This window comes from Phocoena phocoena, chromosome 3, assembly GCF_963924675.1.
Source record: "Phocoena phocoena chromosome 3, mPhoPho1.1, whole genome shotgun sequence".
Classification (NCBI taxonomy): Eukaryota; Metazoa; Chordata; class Mammalia; order Artiodactyla; family Phocoenidae; genus Phocoena; species Phocoena phocoena.
Genome location: NC_089221.1, coordinates 162,134,940 through 162,155,998, shown reverse-complemented (window position 1 = coordinate 162,155,998; position 21,059 = coordinate 162,134,940). Strand labels below are relative to the sequence as shown.

Genomic DNA, 21,059 nt, shown 5'->3' with positions numbered 1-21,059 from the left:
AGCGAGTAAGAACTCGAGATGCGATGTCGGAGGGAATGAAACAGACGTTCCTATTCCAACGCAACTGACAGAACACAAAGCCAGCTGCACACTGCTCTTTGCCTCCAAATCCAGCCCTGCCAGGAAGGGCTACGAAAGAGATGGCGGGATGGTGGGAGGGGATGAATGTCGGCTGGACCTCGGGATGGGGGTGCTGAGGACAGGCTCGTCTCTGGGGCATCTCAGAACAGAGGGGCCGCGGCTGCTGCCGCCAGCCACGGGGTCTAGGACAGGCCTGCCCTGAGGACTGGCTGGCACCTTTGGGAAGGCCGGGCAGAGCTGGGTCTTCACAAGACCCCTGATGGAAGCCGGGGCTCCTTCCCAGAAGTCCGGTAGGGATCAGAGCAGAGGCCCCTCTGGCCGCTGCTGCCAGCTTCTGCCAGAGTGCCCACCCAGGCCAGCGAGCCCAGCCCAACCTCATGTCCTTCTGTTTTGGGATAACGGAGCAAAAGTAAAAAGGCCGGAGGTACAGCTCAGACCCGGGCAGGCAGCAGACCACTTCCAGTTAGCTTACAAATATTATAACGCTGGGTTTCTAGAATAAAAACATGCTCTCAGGCAAGTGTTGGCTTGAAGGAGTCAGTTATTCATCTACAACCAAAACGTAAATACAAACCGAAAGAAACAAACCAAAAAAATGCCCCGGCCGCCTCCACCCGCACCCCCCCCACCCCCGGCCATTCTTTAAATAATAGTAACAGTGACCACGGTACAGAGAAAGAAAGAGGAAACAAGTCGCAAAACCCCCTAGAAATAATCCCCGCCTCCACGTGCATCCCCGACAGGCCTGGGTGGGGATTTCACAGCAAAGGTGGCCACCGAGGGGCCCAGCTGGGGGTGGCGAGGCGGGGGCATGGGCTTCCCTACTGGCCCCCGGGGGAGATGTAGCTGCTTCGCATGCTCCGTTCACATGTTCGCATCCCACCTCCGTGGGATGGAGTCTAGTGTTCTGTGTGTGCTCAGAAATATAAAAGACGGCAGTCCAAATAGTGTTTATTTCCGCTTCATGTCCGCCCACCCCCCGCCCCCGGCGCCTTCTCCTTTCGGCGGGGTGGGGCTGGCTCGCTACCTAACCAAGGGCTGGGGGCGTGGGTGGGTGGGGGGACCGGGGACAAAGGAAGGCAGTGAGAGCTGGACAACAGTCGCAAGATGCACCTCATCCCACCACCGTCGCAGAGCACGGCGCCCCCCCGAGGCCGGCGGCCCTGCCCAGCACGCTTTCCGCATCTTACAGGGGGACGAGAGAGCAGGGCGGGAGGGTCCGCGGGGGCGACGACACGCGGCCTCACGCGGGAGGTGCACAACCGGGGTGGGCGGGCGGGTGGGCTGGGGCGCTTGGCGGCATTGCAAGCTCAGAATCACAAGCTCGGCCGTTTGCGAGGGACGGAGCGCCACCGTCCCCAGGCTTGGGGAGACGCCGTGGGGACCACTGACCGGTGGGGTGACGGAGCCAGGGGCTGGGCGGCCGTGTGCCGGGCGTGCGGCTCACAGACGGTCCATCCGGAAGGTGTCCTCGGTGGCCGGGTCGGCCAGGACCATGTCTGGGTCATTGAGCATGTGCAGTCCGTCCAGGGTCAGGGGGTCAATCTTGAGTTCGTCCAAGGGGAACTGGTTGTCAGAATCGAAGCTGACGTCACCGACCCCGGCCAGCGTGCTGGTCAGTTCTTTAGAGAGGCTGGGAGGGGACTCTCCTGTCACTGGGGGTGGGGGGTACACACAAAAGGCTCAGCTTGGCCCTGACTCCCCGCACCCCGACTCTGCGCCTCCATGGCTCCCATCAATTCTCAGGCCATACCAGGGAGCTCACCTGAGTAGTGTGTTCCCCAAAGGACATTTGCGATGTCTGGGGACATTTTTAGTTGTCACGACTGGAGGGAATGCTACTGGTATCAGGTGGGTGGAGGCCAGGGATGCTGCTCAACACCCCATAGCACACAGGACAGTCCCAACCCAGACGTCGGGGGACCAGGGCCGGAAAGCCCTGGGATGAGGGCTGCGACACAGACTTCAGTGTGACCTGGAGGGAGCAGGGGCCTCTCAGTCTCTGCCAGGTTCTGCCAGGCAGTCTGCTCCATGTGCATCAGGGGCCTCCCTGTGGGTTGGAGGGAAGCCCGGGTTTCCCTGCAGAGACCCAGGTTCACACCTGGGCTCCTTCCTCTACTTGTGGTGAGATCCCGGGCCTCAGTTTCCCAATCTGGGAAACATATATGAAAGTTTCGTTCTTCCTGGGCTGTTGGACAATCACAGAGGCCTGATCCTTCTCACACAACCTCCAAGGCCAAGGCTTCTACAACCAGAGCATCTCCTGCAGACCCTTGGGGCGGGGAGGAGGCACTGGGTCTGCACTCCGGCTGTGGGGAGCTCTGGGCAGGAACCCCTTCCATCCTAGAGATGTCAGTGGGGACTGCTGAGAGGGTCTCACCCTCAATTCCCCGACAGCCCTGGCTTATGAGGAAACCGCCTCCGTCTTTGATAAAACCTAGAACCTTCAGGGGCATGACGAGGGGTGGGGGTGGGGGACTGCAGCGTCTGAGCTCTGCTGGGAGAAGACTCACTCAACATGAGCGTGCGCAAGCCTGGGTGCCTGGGCACTGTGCTCAGGCCGCTCGGGGCGGCCCGACGCGGCATGCGCGAGCTCTGACGTGTCCGTCAGCTGCACGGGACAGGCCCCAGCAGGCAGGGCCCACCCCACAGTCACATGCATCCCCGGCATGTTGGGGTTCAGGGGACTGGGCAGGAGGTGAAGGGCTAGGTGAGAGACCGGTTTCATCCTGTTCTCACCCTTGAGCCTGGGACACCGGACACCTGGTCCAGGGTCCAGTGTGCGTCTCCCCAGCCTGTGTCCTGTAAGCCCAGCAGTGAGCCGAGGTCGGTGGGTTCTGGCCTCCTTGGGCAGGGACACCTCAGCCCCGTCGCGCCTCACCCCGCAGGGCAGGGACTCCATCTCCCCCGGCCTCTCACCTGTGAGGATGATATTGGGGATGCTGCCGTGGCTGGGGAAGCTGAGCTGCTGTGTGTCCGGCAGGCTCCCGTGGCTGCCCGTGAGGCCCATCATGGCCGCCTGTGAGTAGTTGAGTGTCGAGCCCGGGCTGTACAGGCTGCTGGAGCTGATGGCATTCTCTATCATGTTGAACTGCTCCAGCTGGGACAGGAAGCATACAGGTGTGAGGCCAGCCCCCCGAGCTGGCCACCCTGGGGCCCCGGCCGTGGTTGGCTGGCCGGCCTGCCTGCGACCGCCAGCACCTCCTCCCCTACAGGACGGCCAGCACCCGTGCCAAGGTACACTTGGGGCTGCCAAGCATGAGTCCCTCTGCCTTGGGGTCTCCCCATCTCCGAACCTGCCTGGGCCTGCCGGCACACGGCCCCCTCAGAGCTTGCTGGATGGATGGATGGATGGGTGGATGGATGGATGGATAAGTGAGTGAGTGAACAGCTCCAGGCTGCAGCCAACCCTTCCCGTGCCCACACGCCCCCAATCCCGGCCTTCACGCAAAGCCACTGCAACCTCCCGGCAAACCCACGTGCACGGCCCACACCGAGGCACCGCTGTAACAGCCACTGCCCGTCCCTACCAGCGTTCACCGCCTACCCTTCCTCCCCCTTCGCTGGCGGCCTCGTTCTGCGGGCAGGGTGCAAACGCCAGCAGAGGCCAAGCCAAGCCACCCCCTCCAGGGCCTGGGTCTCTGCAGTCCGGAGACTGGAGAGGCTGAGCAGCTCACACAGAGGAGCGGGCGGGGCCTGGCGAGCGTCTGCGGCGGGTGCCTGCTCACCTGGTGGGACAGAGCATTGGCCTGCCTGGCCGCCATCTGCTGCTCGTAGTATGAGTCCCCAAACACGCCGCCCAGGGCGGAGGAGTGCTGCAGACAGAAGAGAGGCCCACTGTCGTCAGAGTTCCCAAAACCAGGCAGGGGGTGAGGCTGCTGTGGCGTGGGTGGGGGGGCGGTGCTCCCACAGGCTGGCTGCACCCATACCCTTCTCCCAGGACCTCACCACCGGCCTGGGCTGGGAGAGGAGGGAGGCCTCTGGAACTTCCTGGAAGATGCTCAGGACATGAGAGGCTGATGACGTCTATCTCAGGGCTCCTGGGATAGCCCACACCCACTGGGGTGGAGGGGTGCACCCCTACTCTCGGGACGATTGCTCCTTTCCACCACCTGCTCCTGGGGAGGGGGCCTCTGCCGCCCAACTTCTCCCAAAGTGCCATCCCATCTCCTCCCCTTAAGCTCAGGTGTGGGTGAACCTGCTGTCGTCAGATGGAAGACGAGGGGCCACACCGGAAACCCCACCTGACAGGCCCCAGAGGAAAGTGTGTGAGTGGGGCAAGGCGGGAGATACTCTGGGTGTTCAGGGTGGGATGCGTACCTTGTCAGACATGGGAGACGCGGGGCAGGCAGCCGGCCACACACACGTGGGCAGGAAGGGTGCACAGAGTGAGCACGGGACAGGTACACGGAAAGCCCCTGCCCACCTGTCCAGCCGCGGCTGCCTGCCTGCCCGTGAGGCCCTGGGGCCTGGGGGATGGCAGGCAGTCCCACTCCTGTTTGCCCAATGCCAGCTGGGGCAGAGGGATGGGGGCTGCCCCTGGGAGAGGAGCAGGGGGCTGGGGATCCTCTGAGGCAGTGGAGATGCCAAGAATAGGACTGTGGAGCTCCCGCCCATTCTCAAGATGCTGCCAGGGAGATGGCAGGACAGAGTCTGGCGGGATGTGGAAGGGAGGAAAGGGATGGCCGTGTGTGTCGCCAAGTCACACCGGAGGCAACAGACCTGGGGAAACAGATGCCCCGCCCAGGGCCCTCGGCGTCCCCGAGGCTGGGAGCTCTGGCCTGTTTCCTCCTCTGTAGAACAGGGTGGCCCTGCAGAAGTCGCTCCCCTGCGGCCGTTTCCAGGTCAGAGTCTTCACGGACCACAGGCCCTGGACCCCCCCGCTTTGAGCTCTCTATTCTAGAAAGGCCCCCGCGTTCTCTGACAACTGCCAAAGCTTGACTCTCAGGCCTCCATCCCAGAGAGGAGTTGGCCACAAAGCCCCCAGCCGCTCCGGGTGTTCAGTGGACTGACCGCAGAAAGGGACAGTCACTCCGGCTGGTGCGGTGGCTCCTGGGGATGCACATTCCATTCAAACACCAGGAAAGAGTTAAAAATGCGAAAGGAGTAAGAAGCAAAAAAGACAATGTGGCAAAAAGGCCACATTTGCCCTAAAAATCGCCAGCTTCAGGTTTGGAAAAGGGGGCTGTGAGGTTGCTGGGTTTACCTGTGAAGGGGGCAGATGATGGCCTTGGCTGAGGCCGGGGGCAAGCTGTTCTGGGGCACCTGACCCTGTCCCCATGGCCTTGACCCCAGAGAGGTCCGGCACACACAGGAGACCCCAGATATGGTTTCTCTTGTGAAGCTACCATGAGGGTTTGCCAGAAAGGTCTGCCCAGAATGGAAGGGCTGGGGCTGGAGGGGGCAGCACAAAGGAGCCAATTCTAGCTGCCTAAGCTTCAGGGTGCAGCCGGACACACGCGACATCCGCTTGGGGCCAAGTGGGGCAAGGCGGCTGCCTCGTGCGTCCAGGGGAGATGCTGGCTGGGCCGGGGAGGCGTGGGGTGACCCAGGCCCATGGGGCTGATGAGTATGTCCCCAGAGATCCAGCTGCAGTGGGAAACCATGGTTTGCCCCCAAGCGAGCCCCTGGTTGGGGCCAGACAGCCTGCCGGCCCCGTCCTCACATCTGAGTGAGCAGCCTGCCTCCCTGGCCAGTGCCCAATTGACGGACGGACAAACCGACACACAGACACGGGCTTGATGAGACAGCGACATGCTTTCCGCTCAGAATGGCCCACTTTGGTGCAGGAGAACCTCTCCTGAGAGCGATCTGCTCCACCCTTAAATTCCTGTCCTGCCTCACGTACACCAGCCCCAGGCAGGGCTGCCCACTTCGGGCAGGCGCCCCCTATCGCTTCCCCTGCCCGGACCAACTTCTCCCACTCCCGCGTCCCCTCGGCACCACGTGACGAGACCAGCCGCGAGAGCTCAGAGCCGACAGGGATGGACGGAGAGCATGCAGACAACCAGGCTGACCCCCGGCCGGCCCCGAGCTCACTGCACCTTCCCTGCCTTCTGCGGAGTGGGGGGCTGCACGCCAACAGTCCCAGAGGGACCCCTGGCTGCCGTGGGTGGCGGAGGGAGCGCCCCTCCTGTATCAGTGAGCCATGAGAACAGCCTCAGGTCCCCTGAGGACTAGGTCTACTGTCCTGACACACAGGGCCTGGCTCGGGGTGCGTTGCTGCGAGCCTGGGAGATGGACAGCGGGGCATGTCGCCGGGGACAAGGGAGCCCACGTCCTGCCTGGAGGAACAGCTCCTCCCCCTGCTCTACCCAGGAAGTGAGGCCCTATCTTCCCCTGGCTGAGAAGGAGACTTCAGGGTCTTGGGCACTGCGGCAGCTCCTGAGGTTTCTCAGCCTGGGGATGGGGTGGTGGGGTCCTGGGGAGGCTCTGCTGCTACAGCAAGAAGTCTGGGGCCTGGATGTCAGTTTTGCAGGAACCCCTTCTCCCCTGATGGAAGGTTCGAGACAGAATGCACCCATGGATGGAGCAGAGCCAAGAGGGATTCTGAGGAACCTGGAAGGGGTGTGTGTGTGTGTGTCTGTGTCAGAGATCGGGGTCCTGTGGTGCCTGGTATGGAGGGAAAACCTGAGTCTGATAGACATGATCTAGCCCTGCCTGTCGCCTGGGGCAAGCCTCAGTCTCATCTGTGGGAAGAGGACGAAGACACTGGAGGGGCTGCTTCCTGTGCTGGGGGTCTGAAGGCGAGAGACACGCCATCCTAAGGGGCAGAGGGGGCTGAAGAGTCAGAGCCCCCATCACACGCTGGCCGCCACCTCAGCTGCCCCCTGACGCAGGGGGAGCACGCCTCCACCTCCAGAAGCCTGGAAGCAGGAGGCCTCAGGGCGGGCAGACGTGGGCGGGGACGGGTGCACGGGCTGCTCGATGCCTGCTCTGAGCCGCACACTGGGCTCGGCATCCCAGCCACGGGGTGAAGAGCTGGGGCGAAGGCGACACCAACGTCACCGATGCGAATGGGGAGCCCGCCAACCCCACTCGGGGCTTGGCGTGGACCACAGAGGCGCCGAGGGAATGTGACAGCTCCGGGAGAGGGTGCCTTCTCCTTGGCCACTGCCCAGGGTGGCTACCCCTCACCGGTCCCCACCCCGGTGGAGCGAACAAGATGGGGTGGAGTGAGACGGGAAGCACAGACGGCGGACAGACAGGTGGATGGGGGACACGTGGGGGAGGCCGGGGAGGGGAGGCGGCGTCCCTTACTTGCGGGGAGCTCCCGGGGGAGAAGCCTTGATTGGAGACGGGTGAGGTGGGAGACTGGTTGGCTGGGGAGCCAGCACTAGTACGGTACTGCTGCAGAGCCGGCGCCTGTGACGACAGACAGGTCAGGATGCTCGCGGGGCCCCGGGCCTGGCTTCCCGGGACTGGCTGTTCGCTGCTGACACCCCCGGCAGGGCCCCCATCCCTCAGGTGAGCTGAATACCCAGGGCACCTGCAGGAGGGCACCTGAGCCCAGGGCCTCAAGGGGCCCTAACTCCAAACCCAACTCTGGGAAGGGTGGGGGCATTCTGTCAGAGAGCCTGGAACCCAGCCTCACAGAATCGCCCTGGGGGGCTGGGGAGGGGCGGAGGGATCAGTTCTACTCAGCAGGTTTTAGAGCACTCACACGAACGCACACCACACCCACGTACGTGTGCACACAGCCGCACACGTGTGAACACGCACACCCGCAAGGGCAGGGAAGGCCAGGGCCGGTCAGATGCCCTCGGGCTGACAGCCAAGGCCACCTGGGGCACACTGCAGGGCTCCTGGCGCCGGGTAGTCACTACCACTGGTATTGCCTGGGACAAGTCCGCCCACAGACTTCCAAAGGACGGCCACCTCCTCACTCGAATGACAAAGGGTCTTGGCTTCTTATCAGACTCCTGGGGGGCAGGACGAGCTCGGCCAGGACCTGGATTTAGACCCTGCTCTGGTCCTAACCAGTGAGGCCCTGCTGTGTGCCTCTGGGCAAGCTGCCTGACCTCTCTGAGCTTGTTCAGTGAGACCCAGCCGGCCGGCCCAGGGCTCCTTAAGTGCTATGTCTCCTTCATTTCCTCAGCGGCCTGTTCTGAGCAGTTTGGGATGGCGGTTGAGCCCAGATGGGGCAGGGGGCTCGTGCAGGAGGGTGTGGGTGTCAGAGACATCAGCGTGGTCACTTGGCAATGACCAGCTCAGGCCTTCTTCGGGTTGGAGAGAGGAAAATGACCAGAGGGACATTCTCCTCGCTTGGGTGGATCTACAGAAACTCACAGAGGAGGCCACTGGAACCTGAGCCCTGAGGGAGCCACCCCTCCCACGGGAGGGGAGGGGGTTGCCCGACAACAGCGCCCTGACCCGAGAGCCTGGCCTGGATAGCCCACGTCTCCTATGTCCCCCCAGGTCCACAGAGAGGCACTGCCATGGCAGGGCGTCATGGAACTGGGTGCCCCAGGCAGCCCCACTGTCAGAGCCACCTCCATACCTGCTGTGTTTCTGCCCAAGGCAAGGCTTGGGTGCAGTCCCGTCCAAGGGGACCCCTGAGGTCTGCCCTCTGAGGGATCAGAGCGGCCTGGAAATGTGGGTTTCTACCTGTTGGGTTACCTGCCCACCCTGGCCAACCCAGGGGGGGCCTGTTCTTCACAGAGCACATGGTGTTCTGATGACATTTATCCTGGGGCTGGCAGCCATGGGCCAAGTGAGTGGAGAGGGCTGGCTGGGCCCCAAACGTGGGTCCCTGTTCCTCTGGATGTGGTCAAAGGTAGCTGTGACCACTCCCTTCCCATCAGGGCAACCTGGGTGAAAGTCTGAACAAGCAGGAAGGTTTGGGGTGCAGGGGTCAAAACCTAGCACTTGTTACCCCAAGCCTGGCCCCAGGCAAGGGGGTCCCATTGTCTGAGCTGCAGGCCCCCAGCCCAGGGCACTGTGCTGTATGAATCACAGAACTGGCTTCATCCCTTCTTCTCCTCCAAGTTCATCTCCAGCCCTCTGGCTCTCAGAAGTCCATTCCCGAGGCCCTGAGAGCTCCGTGTTCTCCCTGCCCCCGAGGAAGCCCTGTCTTGGGTGGGCAGGGCTGAGGGGGGCAATCGGGGCTATGGGGGAGGGCTCGGCAGCCGGACATGGGGTGGCCCGTCCTGGGTGAAGTCTGGGGCACCTGACCCCTGCTTGTGCCTCAGTTTCCCCATCTATACCGGGGTGACAAACTTGGCTTGAGGATTCCAGGGAGAATACCCCACTGAGCTCCCAGCCCCAGGCAGTGTTTGCCTCAGCCCCAACCCCTGGCCAAGTTGGCCTCAAAGTGGAGCCTCAAGGTGGCTGCAGATAAAGCCAGGCACCCTGACACTCCTCCTGCAGGTCTGATGGGGGTCTCCCACAGCCCCTGGGCTCCTCCTGCACAAGCCCCACCCCCCGCCCCCCCGCCCCCGTCAGGCCCCGCCCCGGGCTTACCGAGGCAGTGTCGATCCCCATCGGCGGCTGGCCCGAGTTCTCTGGGGGGGACTGGGGGAGAGAGGATGGTACCGTGACCGCAAGCGGGGGCAGCTGGGGCCCCCGAGTCAGGCTGGCGCTCGGCATCAGGGAGCCGCCCTGGGGGAGGCCGACAGGCACCTGCGGGGGCGGCGGGGGCGGCTGCTGCTGGGACGCAGGCGGTGGCGGGGGCGGGGGCTGAGGCTGAGGCGGCGGCGGCTGCTGAGAGCCCGCCTGGGTGAAGAAGGCGTAGGGCAGCTGCTGCTCCAGAGACAGGGCATCCATGGCCACGGCCTGAATGGAGAGGAGGGCATCAGGTGGGACACATGCTCAAAGGAGTGGGCCGAGCGGGCTGTGAACACCTGGCCCCCAGGGGACCCCCACGGCCTGGCGTGATTGACACTGAAGTGAGAGATGAACAGAGGGATGTCCAGACCCTGGACCAGGGAAGCGAAGCGGGCTTCCCCCAAGGCCCACGGAGGACTGGGCTGAAGCTCAGCAGGCCTGCCCCCAGTGAGCCTTCCTCGCTGCACACCCTTCCACTCAGGATGCTCCGCCCCCATCCCCCGCCTCTCTGAGCTGGCGTTTCCCCACTGTGGGCAGGCACAGGGCACCACACTCTGGTAGCCCAGCGGGGATCCAGCACCTAGCCCCTGTGGGGTCCTGCCGGGGAGAAGGAACCCCCTCCCGCCACCCTGCAGCCTGGGCACCAAGGGGAGGCTGGAGACGGTGGGGCTGACGGAGGCTCCCGTGCGGTCACTCGGCAATGACCAGCTCGGGCCCCTCTTAGAGTTGGAAAAAGGAAAATAACCAGAGGCAAGTTTTCCAGGCTCACGAGTCTGCGCGGACAGTTCCTCAGGCAGGCAGGCAGGCATGGGCTCCTGCCCTCTGAGGGAGGCTGGATATGCCCAGGAGCTACAGGATGTAAACACTTAGCAGAACGCAGGAAAGGAGTGGCCGGAAGGCAGTTTCCGGAAAGGGAAGGCAGGCCTCAGGGGTGGGGCGTGGCGGGGAGGGGAGAAGAGGCTGGGGCCACGGATGAAGAGACTAAAGACACAGCAGCTAGGAGCCACGCATGGCTCTGTTTGGATCCTGATCTGAACAAGAACCGTACAAGAGACAAGAGACACTGTGGACAGCCGAGACCAGGCCGGGCATCGGAAGGTATAGAACTACTGTTAATTTCATTGTGGGTGGATAAGACCATCGAGGTCATGTTAAAAACGGAAGAAACAATATTATCTATTAGGGACTGAAAAGCAGACAAAGTGGACAAATTCCTCAGAACACACAAACTACCGAAACGGACCCAAGAAGGAAAAGGACGTCTGAGTAGGACCGATATTGAGTAAGGAGGTGGGATCAGCCACCAAAAACTTTCCAGTGAAGATCTGCCAAGACCGCAGCACCTTCACTGAATTCTACCAAATGTTCAAAGAAGAATTAATACCAATGCTTCTCCAACTTTTCAACAAAATAGAAGAGGAGGGAACACTTCCTAACTCGTTCTACGAGCCTGGATTGACTAAAAAAGAGAAGGTTCCAATTATGGAAATCGGAAACGAAAGGGGCGACGTTACTAACCACTTCTCAGAAATAAAAAGGACTATGAGAGTACTACGAACCACTGTGTGCTGGCACGTGGGATAACTCTGATGAAACGGACCAACTCCCACACACACACAAAACTACCAAAGAAGCAGACAAAGCAAACATGGTAAATTGGTGGTGGGGGGGGGGGGGGAACCTCTGAACATTTTATTTTGGGAAATTGCAACTAGATCTTAAAGAAGAGAACAGCATAATAAAGAATGCCCAGTCACACGGGCACAAGCTAACAGCCATGATGGGCACAGGGGAATCCAGGCCACTGATTTCTGCATTCCCCGCGTGTTTGAAAATTTGACAACAAAAAGCAAAAAAAATGTTGGCAAGATTTTCAGGATTCTGCTCCCTGGAAGGAGCGTGAGGCCTCCCAGAGAGGCAGAGCCGGGCCCCACCTCCCCCGCCCCACTGAGCCCTCGCACCTGAGTGATGGGTGACAGTGGGGAGAGAGTGGGCGACACCTGCTGGGCCTGCTGCCGCCTTGCCTCCGTGCTCAGGGACAGCGGGCTGACGCCGGCCGGGCGGTGCTGCGGCGAGGAGCCAGGTGTGCTCATCCCTGAAAGGAAGGGAGGGTGGGCATGATGCCAGCCACTGGGATCATGGCAGGGGGCGCTCACACACCCAGGGTCATTGCTGAGGACAGTCCAATCGCTCAGACAGACGCCAATGGGCACATCCTGATCACCAAACCCGGGATGCCCCCTCTGAGGTCCCGATACCCCGACCCCAGGGTCCCCCAGCTCTGCACGGGCTCCCACCTCCAGTGCTGACCAACACTCTCCCCACAGATCCTGCCATCCCTCCAGGAGGGGCGTGTCCCGCAGGCCCTGCCAATCAGCGCTTCCCCACCTCTGGGCTACCGCATGATTGGCCCCCAGATGGACATGTGACTAGGCTGGCCAAATGAGACCCTGCCCGGGGGCTTTTGATGGAACTCCGGGAAGGGAGGTCCGGAATTGTGTGAGGAGGCATCCTGGTAACCACAAGGGAAATGAGGGGCAGAGATAGCACCTGAGCCCCAGATCCAGCCATGCTGGCACTTCCCTGGTTTCAGAGACAGTCCCCCTCCTTTTTTTTTTTTTTTTTTTTTTTTTCCCCTAAAATGCCTTGGGTTTTGGTTAGCTCCAACCAAATCGGTGCTGCCTGATGCTGCGGTTTCTTCTTGAGCCTCATCGTTCTCCTCACCCCCATTCCGTGAACGTGCCCCTTCCCATAACTGCTCCATTGGCCAGATCTCCTCTTGGCCCCTGACCTCTGTATCTAGCAGCCCTTCCCCCCACAACACGCACCCACAACCTTCTCCTCCCACCTCATGCACTCCCCATGCTGCAGCACCAACCCCATCAGGATACCGGAGCAAGAAACTCAGTTATTTTATCTTCTTCCTGCTGGAGCTTTTGCTGGGGGCGGGGGTGCTCCAAGTCACCCCTTCCCTCACCCTGGCCCCCTCCCCCAGCAATCTGATCCCTGGATGTATCTGCTGTGAAGGAGCTAAGTGAAGTCAAGTTCAGTGTGTTGGGGCCTGCCAGATGATCCTGGGGCACTGTGCCAGGGAAGCAATGGGCCCCCTGATGCTGGGGGCAGGAGGGGAGCCCTGGGGGCCTGGCCTGATCACCCCAGACTCAAGTTTCTTTGTCCTCTCCAGTTCACCGCGAGGCCCTAAGGAGGTCGTGAGCAGGCTCCGAGAGAATCTGGCCAGCAGTCAAGGCCAGGTGAAGGTGCCTGACTCACTGGGGGAGCTGGGCCCACCCCGCGGAGGGCACCGGATCAACCTGGTTCCAGCGGGTGAGGTGGCAGGTTCCAGGGCCGGCAAGAACGCACCCAGCATACACTGAGGGGAGATGACGGGCAGCCTTCCCTCTACCCCAGGCAGCTGTTCGCTGGGGCTGTGTCATCTGTGCAAGGCGAGCCCGGTCACGCCTGCACTTCCCCTCGGATGCCCTGGCCGCTCCACTCGGCTGAGCACTGCTGGGGGGGCCTGGCACCGTCGACAGCTCCTGTAGCGGAGCCCCCGGGGGCCAGTTTCTGCACAGACCTTGGGCCCAGAATCAGGCTGCTGCAAACACAGCGACGTCAAGGGAGCCATCGACAGAGGCCTAGTCAGGAGGAGTCCGGAAGACGCCTGCTGAGAGCACACTGGGAGTCGGGACCCTGCACTGCTCCCTCGTCTTCTCTGAGCATCTGACGCTTCATGGGTCCAGCGGGCCGAGGAACACTCAACGTGCACGTCGGGAGCAGATGTCGGAGCTCGGTAAGCAGCGGGGGCAGACGCCAAGAGTGGCGGGGACAGAGGGGCGACGGGGACGGGAGGAGCCCGCAGCAAACTGGAGTGCTCTAGCCCAGCTTGAGGCACACGACCTCGACCCACCATTGCTGGGCCTGACTCTTCAAGAGAAGCTGGAAATCCAGGTTTTTACGTGCATATTTGAATGTCGATTCAAAGCATCACACACACAATCGTGTAAGAAAGCCAAAATACACCGGGGGGGCTGGATTTGGCCCTTCAGCTGCCGCCTCTGACGTCTGTCCTGAAGACAAGGGAGTTTTTAATCCTCTGCTAGGCTGTAACGTGAGCTCCTGGCCTCACGTGGGGCAGCCACCACCCCCTGAGACACCAGTTGGGCCGGGAGGGCCGAGGGATGCCTTGCTGTTGAGTTCCCTTTGACAACCTGGATCAACTTTAGGAAAAGAAGTGGGGCCAGCTGGAAGGGAAGCCTAGCGTGGGCAGGGACAGCTGCCAGGGGAGGGCAGCCCAGGTGGCAGGAGCCCGCCCCAGCGGCAATGGAAGCCCTGTGCACGGGGCTAGCTGGCCACGGAGCTGTGCAGGGAAGGAGGACCTCAGCCTGCCCACTTCCCGCTTCCGGCATGCAGCCAGGGAAACGACTTTGGCAAACTTGGAAGGAGATGAGAGGGGCCACTGTCTCCCTGGCGGCGGAGGCCTCCGCCTTCCTCCTCCACCGGCTCCCGTCCTGACTGCAGGGTGGGCTGGGTGGTGTGGGGGGCGATCTCCATGTGTGCCAGGGGCCGGTGGCTCTGCTTGATTTAAAACACACCCGGAGAGTGAGGCCCCCGCCAGGCGAGCTGCTGGAGCGCGGCAGGTTCGCAAACAACCGAACACATGCCAGACATTACCGGGCCGAAGCTCTGAGCCAGGCAGGCTGGGGTCTGGGCCCCACGCTCGGGGTCTGCACTCGTTCCCGCATCTATGGTTTTCACATGTGTTGTGTTTTCCTGTACTTGTTTAGACTCGGCGCGGGCTGGAGGTGCGAGGCTCCCGGGCGGGCGCTGGGGGGCTGCCAAGGGCCCTCCAGCGGAGGGGGTGGTGCCCTGGAGGCTGCTGCCAAGGCGTGAGGAGAAAAACGGGGGCCGGGAAACAGCGACTCTCTGCCCGAGGGCCAGCAGCCCCAGGGCCGACCTTCTGACTTCCTTCCTTGCACGGGCATCTGTGGACGCTGCCCACCCACTGGTGGGAGGGCCACGGATCTGGGGCTCCCCTGAATCTGCTCGTTTTGCCTTCTGGGCCTTCCCTGGAGGTGTGGGTGGGTGAGTGGGTGCACACGGCCAGGGCCAGTACCCTCTGCCCGATGGCTGAGCCTCAGCGGGCATGGGGCCAGGTGCATGGGAAAAAGAACACAGCCTAAATGGCATGAGGCAGAATGTCTCTCTCCTCTTCACCACTCTGGCCTCTATCTCCTCGCCTAAATACCTAGGGAACGTCTGCACCACCCTCAACCATCCTCACCTGGCCCTGGCCCGGTCGGCACCAAAGCCGGGAATGACTCCAGGCTCCTTGCTCTCCTTCACTCCCTGAATCAACCTGGCTCCAAGGCTGGCCAATTTCACCCTGAAATCTCTCTGCAAAGCTCCCAATGGGGCTCTGCCCTGGCCCAGGGGCTGCCGCCCATTCCTCACAGTCAGCTTCTCCCCGGGGCAGTCAGAGGAAGTGTGGCAAACACGAATGTGAGTGTGTGATTCTCAGAAAACCCTGCGTGGCGCTACCCACCATGGTCGGGGCGGAGGTGCCGTGGGCCTGTGGACGGGGGCTGAGCGCTGACCTGTGCTGTGGCTCCAGGACATAGGGAGAGCACAGCGAGGCAGTGCTCTCACCGACTGCCGAGTCCGGACACAGGTGGGGACACATATGAGTCCCCACGGCCCATTCTGCCAGTCCCACCACCAGGCTGTTGGGGGCCCGTCCTGTCTCCTCCCTGGGCGCAAACCCACGCCTCCCACAGTCAACGTGGGTAGAGGGGTCAGATCAAGGGCGTGGGAGATCAAGGCCCAGCCCAGGGGACAGACCAAAGAGCAAAATAGTGACTCAACAGCAGCACGGTGAGTGCAGAAAAGCAACCCAGTGTGAGAAGGGGCATGGGCAGGGGCATGGGCAGGGAGTCAGGAAGGCCTGCAGAGGGGAGGGGAGGCGGTCTGCGTAGGGAACGGGGTGAGGAGCCTGGAGGAGCGCTGTGTGGGTGGGGTGGCATGTGCAAAGGCCCCACGGTGGTCGGCGGTAAGCCTGTTGGCTGGAGAGGAGTCGGCATGGGCAGCAGGAATTAGGGGGCCCCGCGGGTCTCAAGCTTTCACTAGGGAGGAAACTGAGGTGCTGTGCAAGGTCCTGACCAGAGGAGGGCCAAGAGCTGATGGCCCTTCTGGGTGGAGAAGAGGCAGGGGCTGGTCAGGGAGCAAGCAGATGGAGGCCACGCAGGGGAGAGGGTCTGAGTGGAGGAGGACACCTCCAGGGTCCCTGCCTGAGTCATAGGAGGACGGTGCTGCCGGAAGTCCCGAAGAGGAACAGGGTTGGGGCACCACCGGGGGATACTGGGACAGGCCAGGGGCCCATGAAACGTCCTCAGGGGAGGGGGCCGGGCTGGAGCATCCCAAGCAGGCAGCCACGGTCGGGGGATTGGGGGGTCGGGGTGGGGGGAGTGGGAGAGGCGGGGGAGAGGAACAGATCAGGCCTGTCCCTTGATGAAGGGCATGAGGAAAGCCTGGCACACCCCAACTCTCTGAAGCCCCCAGCCCCCGCTAAGAACCATGGTCCCATCCCTGGGAGCATGAGCTTTCCCAGCCCTGGTTCTCTGCCCAGGCTGTGCCCTCTGCCCAGATGCCTTTCCCCTTGGGTCAGCATGGCAACCCTGAACCCCCGTGGTGGACTCTGTGCTCCACCCCCATGCCTGGCATTTTGGACGTGACCCTGCTAAGTCATCGTTCAAACACACTTGTCATTCTCACTAGACGGTGACCTCTGTCAGGGAAGGGAGTGTCCCCGCCACCCAGCCCAGCCTTACCCTGGCCGGCACCGCCGATGCCCAGGTGTGTCAGGTTGGCTGCGAGGTTGCCGGTGCTGCTGGAGCTGCTCAGCGCGGGGAAGGTGGGCTCCTCGGGGTCCAGCGGGGTCGGGAGGGGGGAGGGGAAGTGGATGTTGGTCAGGTCAGGCAGGGAGCCCCCCGTGTTGTGGGTGGCAGGGATCAGGGCTGTAGTGTTTTCCTGGTCGGCGGATGGAAAGATGCTGGGGGGAAAGGCCAGACAGAGGGGGCGGTGAGCTCTCGGGGTGGCGGCTGGCCTGTTCTCCCACGAAAGCTGTGGCAGGGGCAGAAGAAGGCTGGTGCAAAAAAATTCGTAGGCGCAAAATGACACCCCATAATTAGGCACTGCCCTGCTGGAGAAACGACTGTCAGCACCTCCAGCGGAACCTCAGGAAGCAGCCTATCCCTGTGGGATGGGGGCCGGGGTGAGGGTCCTCCCACTGTGTCTGAGGGGTGAGTGTGCTGGGGCTAGGACAGGGGCTCTGTCATCTCAGGGAAGGAGCGGTAGGCGTGTCCCCCTGCGGTGGGGCTTGCTGGGTGGCTGCCAGCGGCACAGTGTCCCTCTTGTCAGGATATGTAGCCTCATGGGCGGAGGGGAAGCCCTGGCATCGTCCAAGCAGCCCAGGGTGGCCTTGGGCACACAGGGTGGGCCCTGCTGAGACTTACTTGATTCCAGGGACCTCGCAGGACTTGGGCCTGGACCCCGTCTGAAAGAGAAGACAGCAGAGGCTGAGCTGGCCTCCTCATGTGCACCGCTCCTCCTCACAACATGGCTTCTCCCCACCAGGGCTAAGAAATGCTCAACAAGAATGGAGTCACCTGCAGATGAAGAACACGTGGCCCCACGGCACTGGGGGGGCCTGCCCCAGACACACCCAGGGGCAAAACCAAGAGTTGTGTGGAGATGGTCTTTCTACAGCCCCCTCCCAGCTTCAACTCCGTCTACCTGTGGGCACAGCCCAGGGGTGGCGTGGTCCCCTGTGAGAGCAGGCATCGGGGAAGAAGAGGAAGCTTGCCCACTCTTCACATCTGAACCCCCACAGGGCTGTACCGTGGCTGTTAGCGGCCAGCCGGGGGGCAGGGTTACTGAAAACTCCAGGCTAACACCCTGTGTCACTCCTGAATGGAGGCAGGCAGGGCTCCAGTGGCAGGGGCTGCCTCTGTTCTGTGTGCCTCTGTCCATGGCAAGGAAGGACACCACGTGGAGAAGCCTGAGGAGGCTCAAACTGCATGCCCTAAGTACACAGAGGGCGCTCCCCACGCCCCCTGCTGACCCGCCTTGCAGCGGTGCGGTGCCCCAGAGCTGCGACTCCCACAGGTGACCCTGCTGCTGACGTGCTCCCTGGCCCACGCGGCCCAAGGACAGAGACCGTGGCTGCCCTGGAGACCAGCCCTGGGGAGAGGGTCCCAGAGAAACCCTGTTTCCCCTTCTGTGAACCCGGGACACTATCACCATCCAAGAACTGCAGGGTCCCCAGACCTGTTCAAGGACAAAGGAGGAAACTCTCTTCCGATGGCAGCAGACATGACTGGACAGAACCTGGCATGCCAGTGGCGGGCTTGGCTGTGTCATGTTCCCTTATTCCTCTCTGCCTCTCGGGCCCTGGGGCAGACACTCCTGGCTGACGTGTTACAGGAGCGTGGACACACCAGCGGTGTGTGTGTGTGTGTGTGTGTGTGTGTGTGTGCTAGGCCTGCCTCCCATGCACACACCCAGTGCGGTGGGGTGGGGGAGGCCCGACTGGCACGTGACCAGCAGGCATTTAGCCCCTGCAGGGAATGCCGGAGGAACGGGTTTCTACTTGGCCACAGGCTCCTTAATTCCGTGGGTAAACACTCGCTTCATTACCAGATTTTTAACAAAGCACTTTGACAATGACTTTTTCTAAAGAATCTTTTCAAAAGCATTCCACGAATGTTATGGGATCCTAACAGATTTCTAAACAGTATTAAAAATTCACCCATCACCCCCCCGCCCCACCCCCAACAAATCCACAGGAATTCCTTTACTGACATCCTCACAGATGCATCGTTTTGAGCGGCAGTTAAAGGAAGTCTCGCCAAGATGCTGGGCTCTGCCACCATCTTCTCACTCCCAGGACGCTGGGGCCGTCCCCCTCCCCAGAGTCACGATGCTCGCCATCTTCACTTTCTTTATGGCAGCACCACATTTGGGCACGTGTAGGGACCCTGTTGTCCTTACTGACGCACCTCTCTGCAACTAGACGTTTCAGTTACTTTTTGACTTTGTTTGGGTTCTTAGAATTTTTAAGTTTCTCCCCCCAAGTCTGAAAATCATATGCGTTCCTTGTGCAAAACTGGAACATGCAGACGGGGATTAAAAGGCCAGGGCTTCCCTGGTGGCGCAGCGGTTGAGAGTCCGCCTGCCGATGCAGGGGATACGGGTTCGTGCCCCGGTCTGGGAAGATCCCACATGCCGCGGAGCGGCTGGGCCTGTGGGCCATGGCCGCTGAGCCTGCGCGTCTGGAGCCCTTGCTCCGCAACGGGAGAGGCCGCAACAGTGAGAGGCCCGCGTACCCGCAAAAAAAATAATTAAAAAAAAAAGGCCAACAGTGCTGCTCACACCTGCACTCGGGTCTCCCCCAGGGCCTGGTCCTGCACACCCAGGGATCTGTTGGCATCTTTACATGTCTTGTGCCTTTCTAAACAGCTTTATCCTGCTCTTTCCACATACCAGTTTTATCACAAGTCTCTCATGCCTTTAAAATTCCTTCAAAGATCCCAATTCGTACACACAGAGCTTTCCACACGAGGGACTAAGGACAGTTTCCTTATAAATCCCCTACTGTCGAGCACTCAGGTTGTTTCCTGTTGATTTCAAACGTTCTGAACACATGCCTTTGAGGAACATACTGCTGTCTGCTCGTTCATCATCTCCCTCCGAGTTCCTGACAGGGTTTCAATTTAAAAAAAAAAACATTCAAAATTGCTTTAGTGTCAGTGCATTTTTGTTCTATTCAAATTCATTGGGGGCTTCCCTGGTGGCGCAGTGGTTGAGAATCTGCCTGCTAATGCAGGGGACACGGGCTCGAGCCCTGGTCTGGGAAGATCCCACGTGCCGCGGAGCAACTGGGCCCGTGAGCCACAACTACTGAGCCTGCGCGTCTGGAGCCTGTGCTCCGCAACAAGAGAGGCCGCGATAGTGAGAGGTCCGCGCACCGCGATGAAGAGTGGCCCCCGCTTGCCACAACTAGAGAAAGCCCTCCCACAGAAACGAAGGCCCAACACAGCCAAAAATAAATTAATTAATTAACAAAAAAATTCGTTGAAATCTGTATTCACGGCACAAATTCTATCTTATCACTAGACATTTTTGTAGGCTGAACTTGAGAAATTTGTTTCTGGACCTTGAGATAACACAGAAATCCCAACCCAACTGGGAATTCCAAGCAGACTCTGTACTCTAATAAAAGCTGCAATTATTGCACAAGTGAATGGAAGTTTACGTTTAAGAATGAGGACAGGGAATTCCCTGGAGGTCCAGTGGTTAGGATTCCGTGCTTCTACCGCAGGGGGCACAATTTCAATCCCTGGTTGGGGAACTAAGATCCCGCGTGCTGTACGGTACAACAGAAAAAAAAAAAAAAAAAAAAAAGCAAGAATGACGATAAACGATGATAATTACCCAATACTGTGGGTTAGCAGAACGATCACAGGCTAAAAATCAGGAGGTATACGTTCTAAACCCTAAGTATCTTCACAGCCTTGGGCAAATCACTTAACTTCCCTGGCTTCAATTTCTTTCTTTCTTTTTTCATTGAGGTATAATTCGCACATCATATTATCTTAGTTTCAGGCGTACAACATAATAATCCGGTATTTGTATATGCTGCAGTGATCACAGTAAGTCTAGTTAACGGTTAACATCTATCACGGCACATAAAAATATGGAACGCTGTGTGAACCTGCACGTCCTCCTTGTACAGGGGCCATGTTAATCCTCCCTGCGCTGTTCCAATTTTAGCATACACGCTGCCAAAGTGAACACAGATTTTAGTTCTTTACGTGGCTTTCACCAGTGTGACAGGCCTGCCATCAGTATTCAAGGCCTATGCAACTGGTCAAAACTGAACGAGGTTTAGGCAATTCCCTGGTGGTCCAGTGGTTAGGACTCCGAGTACTCACTGCCAAGGGCCCCGGTTCAATCCCTGGTTGGGGAACTAAGATCCCACATGCTGTACAGCACAGCCAAAAAAAAAAAAACATCGAATGAGGTTCACACTTCAGGGAAGGCGACGCTCCCCCAAGGTGCTATTCCACCATCTTCACATGGGTTGTGCTTAAAAAAAAAAAAAAAAAAGATCAAGAAGGAAAACCACTTCCGAAAACCCTTAGGCTCTTACCTTCTTGGTGTCCCATGCCTGCTTGGAAAGGTTCTTGTCCATCTCTGATGTGGTCTCCTCCATTCCAGGGACTGTTAATAGTAAGACTGGGGTGGGGTGGGGTTGGAGAAGAAGGAGAAGCAGAAAAGGAATCTTTGCAGCTGTGTGGTGGCACCAGGAGGGCACTTCCCTGACATACAGAGTCACGACCGTGATATGAATGAAACTACCCCAACAGTAACTCCTG

At 60.3% G+C, this 21,059-nt stretch overlaps 1 protein-coding gene and 1 non-coding gene across 3 annotated transcripts in view; both read right to left on the bottom strand.

Moving 5' to 3' along the window:
* Positions 1-1,524: 1,524 nt before the first annotated feature.
* CRTC1 (CREB regulated transcription coactivator 1) overlaps positions 1,525-21,059 on the bottom strand; it is a 73,861-nt gene continuing 54,326 nt past the window's right edge. For both annotated transcript variants that reach the window (XM_065874360.1, XM_065874361.1), the window contains 9 exons: positions 20,834-20,919; positions 17,136-17,176; positions 16,452-16,672; positions 11,589-11,722; positions 9,544-9,855; positions 7,342-7,446; positions 3,810-3,896; positions 3,001-3,181; positions 1,525-1,736 (listed from right to left, as the gene is read on the bottom strand). In XM_065874360.1, the coding sequence (XP_065730432.1) occupies positions 1,525-1,736; positions 3,001-3,181; positions 3,810-3,896; positions 7,342-7,446; positions 9,544-9,855; positions 11,589-11,722; positions 16,452-16,672; positions 17,136-17,176; positions 20,834-20,919 (1,379 nt within the window). The remainder of the gene's footprint in view (positions 1,737-3,000; positions 3,182-3,809; positions 3,897-7,341; positions 7,447-9,543; positions 9,856-11,588; positions 11,723-16,451; positions 16,673-17,135; positions 17,177-20,833; positions 20,920-21,059) is intronic.
* On the bottom strand, positions 20,372-20,474 carry LOC136121751 (U6 spliceosomal RNA). The gene has a single exon (XR_010655768.1). It is a non-coding gene; the product is annotated as a U6 spliceosomal RNA (small nuclear RNA).